The following is an 8055-nucleotide window of genomic DNA, read 5'->3' as shown; positions in this document are numbered from 1 at the left end:
GCTACAAAAGAAAGGAAAAAAAAAAAAAAAGGACCTCACAAGCGCTCCCTCACGTGTATTCACTCGTAAATGTAGTTCACTCGTGTTTAGCACTCAACACTCGAATCAATGTGTCACTCCCTTACAAACTCACCCTCACAATTGAGCACACACAAATCACACTCCAAAAAACAAATTGGGATGTGAGACAAGCTATGTTATAGAGCTAAGTGCAATTCAATGTGAATAGACAGCACACTCAATACATAAACAAGGGTATTGAAGGAGCAATCCGAATAACGACAAAGAAACAAATTAAAGAAAGAAAATGATTAAGGACTAATTTAGATGTAGTAACATATGAGAGTTACATATAATAATCAAGAGGAAAAAAGAAAGACATTTAACATCAATAAGCTTTCTTTCATTCAATGGTTTTTTCTTTCTTTCTTCTTATTGGCAAAATCTAATCAATTTACCAAATAGAAAATTGATTTAAAAGATCTTAAAGAAGAACAAAGTGTTGATAAGATCGAGATCTAACACTTTAAAGAACATAAGAAATGTATTTATTTTTATTTTTTATTTTTTTTGTTATATATTTTTGTGATAGAATATGAACATTCTACACAAACTGAGAAAAAAAAAATTATAAGAGAATTAAAAGAGATCAGCGCAATGAAACATATATCCGATCTTGAGCCTGAAGCTCTGATACCAAAATGATATGGAAATCAACCCAAGGGAAACTATGGAACGGATTACCTTGATGATAAGGATCAAGAGTAAAGAAAACTCATTTCTAAACTCGTGATTCGAATCACTCCACAAGAGGTTTGATCAATACCACTTGAATGACTCTACATGCAAGTTCTAAACACAAGAATTTGCAAAGAAAGTTTAGCTCTCAACAAAGCTAAAATAGAAATTCTATTCTNTGCAAGTTCTAAACACAAGAAGCAAAGAAAGTTTACCTCTCAACAACAAAGCTAAAATAGAAATTCTATTCTTAATTCCAAAATCTGATGTCTAATCAAAGAAAAGAAGGGCCTTTACAACTTTAACCTATATGATACATAACTCCCAAATTAAACCCATAACCTCCCTATTAAAATGACTAGTTAATGGTGTTATATAGTAACCTATATGGGTTACAATATAACCTTAACTCTTATATTTAAAACTAGCTTAAATATGAAAACAAATAGTTAAACTATAATTAAATAATGCAAATAATAAAATGGGCTTATTAGTCATCCTTGGACTATTGTGAAATTCAGCGGAGTTCATTAAATGCAACTTAAAGTGCATTTAATTCATCTCTGTCTTGAAGCTCAACTTTGCACAACATATAAGGGAGGTCTCCAACGTCTTCTAGTATTTCCTTTGATGAGCTCACCATAGCTTGAATATAACTGTATAAGGTTTGTTGTAGCTTCTTGGCTCTCGTCCTTGTAATTGGACCTTGAGGTATGGAATTTCCTTGGTCGTGGTTCATATCATTCTCCCCCTCTTGAGAAGGATTCGTCCTCGAATCCAAGTCATCACCTACATCAAAAGGACTCAAATCAACAACATTAAAAGTTGTACTAACACCCTACTTACCTGGTAAATCAATTTTATAAGCATTGTCGTTGATACGCTCAAGAACTTGAAAAGGTCCATCTCCTCGTGGTAAAAGCTTAGATTTTCTTTGAGTAGGAAATCTTTTTTTTTTTTCGGAAACGCACTCAAACCCAATCTCCTTGCTTGAAGATGAAAATCTTACGTCCTTTATTAATTTGGGTGGCAACCTTGGAATTTTGTTTCTCAATTTGTTCTTTCACTTGCTTGTGCAGTTTATGAACAAACTCAAGTCGTGTGCCTCATCATTTTTTATGAACAAACTCAGCATCATTTGCATTTGTTTGCATTTTTGCATGGCCCCTATAGTGAAGTCACTTACTAAGTATTATTCGAAATACTCAGGTCCTGTGCCTCATCATTTTTTAGGTAAAGGCAAGGCGCCCATGTACGATTGACGGTGGCATTGCAAGTAAAGACCATGACACGTTCATAGGATAGATGCATATTTAAATTCCTAAATTTAGGTTATAATAAGTTGTATTGCATTTTATCTTAATTTATTTCATATTTATTTTTAATTATTTTCCATTGTTATGTATTGAAGAAGTAAGAACATGCCTTGTTTTCAAGTTAGAAGCTATTTTTAATTCTTCGAATTTTATGCTCTAAATGATGTCTTTTTAAGAGTTATTCTGCATATGAGCTTAACATGAAACGTTAGCAACAACTCTAGTAAGTAAAAATTTATGGTCGTTACACTAATGATGATATTTTAACCGATGACACTTTCAATTTTATGAATTTAAATCTCAAACTTAAATGATTGTATCAATTTACACCCTCAATTAAGTTTCTGTTACAAACCTTGTGAAAAAAGTTTATCATACATGTTTGAAGTCACATTCTCCTCTAAAGTAATTGTTTATCATTTTTTGAAAGAAATATAAAAAAATCACTAAAACATTTTAGATTGGGTGACCACCATCATTAAAATCAAGAACCCTAACTTTTAAAAGTAGAACCCACACAAAAATAAAGTTTGTATCACTTCGCACCTTAAATAAGCTTTGTTTCTACCAAAAGTCATATATTGAGTAAAGCCCTAATTTGAAATTGAACAACTCTCCATGATAAAATGAAAAAAAGCAACATAATAATAAAAAAAATAAAAAGCTAAAAAACACCTCGATGAATAGATTATAATTATTTTTTAAACAACAAAAAAACACAAATCAATTTTGGGCATGCATAAAACTTCTCCAGCAAGAATTGTTGTTAGATGAAAGTCCCACATCGGCTAATTTAGGAAATGATGATAAATTTATCTCCATCATTGGTACGAGGCCTTTCGGGAAATCTCAAAGCAAAACTATGAGAACTATCAGAGTTATGCCCTAAACTTAGCCGTGTCAAAGGAAAAAGGAATCGAGCCTCCCGCATCAGTTAATTTATAATCAACGAATAATTAAATTGATAAACGATGAAACACGAGAGGAGATGTGGGTTTTGTTTGGTAAAAGCTAAATGAAAATGGTGAAATGATGGTTGAATTCATGGAGGGAAAGGGAAATTGGTGTGGTTGGATATAAGAGTTAAGGGTTAGGTAAGATGTGAATCACAAGTTGATATGTATACTTTTATAAAATCTATAATCATGATTCATGGAGAGTCCCCATTTTTATTCTTTTACTTTTTTTATTTCCCTTTATTTATTTATTCATTTTTAATTTTCTTTTTTAAAACAAGTTTATTTATGCATCTTCAAAATTAAAAATGAAATATTTTTTTTTTTTTATTTTTCTAAATTTTATTTTTAATTTTAAAATATAACAAAAATAGTAATTGAAAAATAAAATAAAATAAAATAAAATAAGAATTTATTTCCCGACAAAACATGGTGGAGCTCCATTACCTTAAAGAAAAATTAAAATATATTTTAGTATTTTTGGGTCACCTTTTCAAAGTTATAGTCAAGCCTAACTCTCACATATTCACACTTCTAACCCTCTTTTTTTCTAAAATTGCCAAAAGGGTCCTTTTGAGATTTGCTTTTACACAGCTTAGGGCATTCAATTCCTTCTAATGATTTGGTCACGGAATTCAAATAACTAATATATATAATTCATATTTCAAATATTAATAATAATGTTTTTTTTTTTTTTTTTTTTTTTTTTTTTTTTTTTTTTTTTTTTTTNATATTATTAATTAGTGCCGCTAATCTCTGTTGGTGGGTTATTTGGTGAAAGCCTCCAAGTTGGACTCTCTTTTTTTTAACTTTCCCATTTTGGTGTTGACAATAAGCAACTTTAACAAATGTATCAAAAATTATACAAACGCGTTGAACCAACTCGAATGGGAAGGAAAAGTGTAACGATCTATACTCAAGATTTAGAATCGGTATCCGACACCTGATGATCACGTTACTTACCACTTGTTTCTAAGAGGGAAGACTATCTCGTATATCGACAAGAGTTCTTTCACTCACATGAATCTTCAAAAAATTCCTAACAAGTCGCTCAATATAAAACACGTTTTACTTTGGAGTTTTGTGGGTGAACTACTGAACAGAAGATACTCATTGTTAGTATAGGTAGTGACTTCCAATTCTTTTAAGCCTTTGTTAACCATCTTATTTTCAAAATCGCTCTCATTCTATAATAGTTCAAGCCCACCGCTAGCAAATATTGTCCTCTTTGGACTTTCCCTTTCGGGCTTTCTTTTTAAAACGCGTCTGTTAGAGATAGGTTTCCACACCCTTATAAAGAATGTTTCGTTCCCCTCTTCAACCAATGTAGGATCTCAGACATTCAGATGTGGTCTCAGTTTATTCATGAACCCATCCTTTACTTGGGTGCCACAATGTGTCTGCTAGGGCTAGGGAGAGGTCTCCACATCCTTCTTATAAAGAATGTTTCATTTCCCACTCCAACCGATATAGAATCTATTTAAGAGTTTAATACAAACATTTCTGAATTTAAACAAGAACAAACAGAGAGAAAGAACGGATATCGATGCAAAATATCAAATAGACTTGATATTAAAGTTCAAGCACCATAGATAGATAATTACCATAAAAATTTCTCATAAAAGTCCTTCACATAAGAAAGGGAGAGAGAAATCAGAAACATAGAGAGAGAGAGAGAGTGTTTCAACCTTGATATGAAAGATTGCCACTTTATAATAAGCAATGAAGCTGATGAATTTCCTCCATAAAAGAGAGACAATCAAATCCATCTCAAGAGAAGAAAATTCGCCTACTTCATCACTTGTACTTGTAGCAATCCCTTATTTGAAAACCCTAAACTAAATATCTCACTGTGCTCAGTAGCAAATCGTTCCCTCTCGAGCTTCTACGAACACGATTCAATTCGATCGTCACAATGTAGTTGTCTCGTCCAATTACACAACCATACTGAACTATCAATCACATTGTGTCAATCTCCAAATAATCTCTCCTCGAACGCCCAACGGTCGGAGAATGTTTTGCTACCAAGCACGAGTTAAGATACGATCATAGTTGCATCAGAAGAGATAAACCCTAATAGATATTATAAGTTAAAGAGAGGCTAATAATGAGTAGCAAACTCATGTTCTTGATCAGACCCAGTGAGGCATTCTTTGTCATCTTCAAACCCATCAAGAGGGCAGGTAGGGTTATGGCCTTTTCCAAAGGATCTAATATGATCTTTAAGAGATCTTTTATGTTTGAAATCTGAGCCACAGCTGCAATACCAAAGCTTCCCACAATTCTTTTCATGGGTTCTCCAATCTCCTTTAACAGCCAAAGTTTTGCCACATTTTCTACACATAAATGGCTTAGATCCATGCTTCCTTTTGTAATGGGTTTGAAGAGTTCTAAAGTCCTTCAATGGCTTGGCTCTTGGATGATTAATGTTGTTCTTGCACCCATGAGCACAGCAATAACATGGTAGCCTTAGCATTGCTGCTGGCTGTGATCCTCTAAGAGATTCGGGGCCTTTTCTGTACTCCGAGCCATGTCCCCACATGTGCATCTAAAACACACAATACCATAATTCAATGTTAAAAAAGTATATATATAAATACACATTTTGAGTTTCAACATTGCAAATCTTAATTATTGCTTCTTTTTTTGTTTTATCTTTTCTAATTGAGAATTTCCCTCTGGATTTTTAAAACACGTCTACTAGAGAGAGGTTTCCACACCCTTATAAAGAATGTTTCGTTCTTCTCACAACCGACGTGGGATCTCACAATCCATCCCGTGTTCTCTAATCGACGTGGGACCTCAATCCACCCCCCTTTGGAGCCAGCATCTTTGCTGACACACCGCCTCGTGTCCACTCCCTTCGGGCTCAACCTCCTTGTTGGTACATCGCCCGGTGTCTGGCTCTAATACCATTTGTAACAGCTCAAGTCCACCGCTAGTAGATATTGTCATCTTTGGACTTTTCCTTTCGGCTTCCCCTCAAGATTTTTAAACGAGTCTACTAGGAAGAGGCTTCCACACTCTTATAAAGAGTGTTTCGTTCTCCTCCCCACCCGATGTGGGATCTCACCGTTCTACTTTTAAGTTATCATTTCTAAAAGAGCTTAGAAAGGATTATAAACAAAGAAATAAAAGATAATTAGACAACTTTAATCATAATTACCTGCATGTTATTGTATCTATTAAAAGATTTGTTGCAGATGGAGCAAGCAAATTGCATCGGACCGACAAGGATCTGAGCCGGCGTTGGTATCCAAAACCTTCCTTGAGTATTAAAATTAGAGAAGCTTTTCTTCATTTCTTCTTTCTTTACAAAACCATTCATATTCCCATCACCAAAATTAGGGACATCACCAACATTTGGAAGCCCAATGTGCAAACCCACTTCTACTTTCACCAAATCTTCATCTTCCTCTTTAATTCCCAAGCTTTTTCTTTCCCGATCTCGAATTCGACCCCGTTCTTCATCTTTCTCCGTGAACAAAGGCAGGCACCTTTGGGCGGTCGTCGGAGATATCAAATCTTGATCGGAGGACGAGGAAGAGGACGAAGAAAGGGAAGAAGAGAGAGAAATGGAGGGTTTAAGCCATTCTATGAAAGTTATGTGGTTTTCTTGTGCCATGTGATTCCTCAAACCCATATCTTCAAAGGGTTAACATAAAAATCTCATCTTGAAATGTTGAACAAAAAAAGAGGAGAAAAACATAAGCTTTATAAAGGATTGATAATCAAATGATGAACAAAAGGTGGTTTTGGTTTGTCTTTTTTTCCCCTATCATCTTTTTTCTCAATCTTTTTGTGGCTTTTGGGTATGATAGTAAATGGTGGGGTTAGGAAAACGACGACATGTAGGGAAAGAATTGAGAATCCAAGAGATGAAGTCTTGAGGACGACTGTTCATAAAGTAAACTACACGTCGTTTACCTTTTTTTTTTTTTTCTTTTAATTTTGGTAATAAAGTATGTAAATTTGGTTTTCTTTTTTCAAAAATCAATCTAGTGAAATTTGACCCAAATCTCTTAATTTTTTTCTTTTAAATGCTACCAATTACACCAAACTTGGAGAAGCAAGAGGTGGGAGAAGCATTATAATTCTAAGTCAATACCTAGAAAAGGCAAAGGTATATATATTTATAAGAACTATTTTATGAATTTGGATTGAATTCTAATTGTGATAATTGAATAAAGGAGGGATACATGAATGTATTGAGATTATATCTAAATAAAAGTACGGATCCAAAATAAATAAGGTTGTTGAAAAAAGGGGGTGAGAATTCCGACAACTCGTTGGAATTCTCACACACTCACCATACACGTTTTTTTCCTCAATGCCAAGAACACGCCAACGACCTTTAGCCGCACCTCACAAAATCTACTTACAAAGAAAATATTATGATACAGAGAGAAAATGAGGGAGAAGAAGAAAAGACTATTGGTTTACCTCATGACGAGAATGACGTTGACAACCACCCCGTCGAGACTCATGGCGTCGTATAGTGTAGATAACACCATGGAAAAGAGGACTAACAAGTCATAGAACATCTTGATGCACATGAGTGATTACTACTGAACTGTGTCGTAACTTTGCTGGCGATTGCTAGTGCAACTCTCTGTGCGGGTTCGAACCTTGGTAGGTAAAGAGGGAGTTGGAGGGGGTATCAAAAACAACATTATTTAGAGTTCTTAAAACAATAAAATGAGTTGAAATAATATAGACAAAATGGTTTTACGTAAATTTAATTTATGGAGAATGTCACTTGAAGAGTTTGTCACAATAGGTTCGTTAAATTTTCTTTTTCTTTTATCCTGATTTTGTTGCCATTATTTAGATTTTAATTATAAATTAAATACCAAGAAGAAGAAGAAAAAGAAAAAGAAAAAAAAAGTGAATTTGAAGAAAATAAAAAGGAAAACACAGGGCGGAGACACAAAAATGAGAAACAGATAGACGAAAGAAAATGGAATATCTGAAAAAGTATGGATAGTATTATAAAATAAAATAAAATTAAATTAAAAAAAAAACACAGTTTTTGGATGGTCTGA

The 8055-nt window shown here is 33.7% G+C and overlaps 1 protein-coding gene across 1 annotated transcript; it reads right to left on the bottom strand.

Annotated features, from left to right (window-relative positions):
- Positions 1–4582: 4582 nt before the first annotated feature.
- Positions 4583–6797, bottom strand: LOC111783182 (zinc finger protein WIP3-like). The gene is made up of 2 exons (XM_023664084.1): positions 6177–6797; positions 4583–5558 (listed from the first exon to the last, which is right to left on the bottom strand). The coding sequence occupies exons 1-2, from the start codon at positions 6651–6653 to the stop codon at positions 5112–5114; spliced, it is 924 nt and encodes a 307-aa protein (XP_023519852.1). The 5' UTR covers positions 6654–6797; the 3' UTR covers positions 4583–5111.
- Between the last annotated feature and the right edge of the window lie 1258 nt (positions 6798–8055).

This window comes from Cucurbita pepo, chromosome LG20, assembly GCF_002806865.2.
Source record: "Cucurbita pepo subsp. pepo cultivar mu-cu-16 chromosome LG20, ASM280686v2, whole genome shotgun sequence".
In the NCBI taxonomy this organism is placed as follows: Eukaryota; Viridiplantae; Streptophyta; class Magnoliopsida; order Cucurbitales; family Cucurbitaceae; genus Cucurbita; species Cucurbita pepo.
This window is presented reverse-complemented; position numbering and strand designations above follow the sequence as displayed.

Bases quoted from the DNA above. Each gene is read 5' to 3' on its own strand.
- LOC111783182 (XM_023664084.1), bottom strand. From the start codon at position 6,653: ATGGGTTTGAGGAATCACATGGCACAAGAAAACCACATAACTTTCATA. The intron at 5,559-6,176 runs GTAATTATGATT...TGTGTGTTTTAG, and splicing joins ATAGATACAATAACATGCAG to ATGCACATGTGGGGACATGG.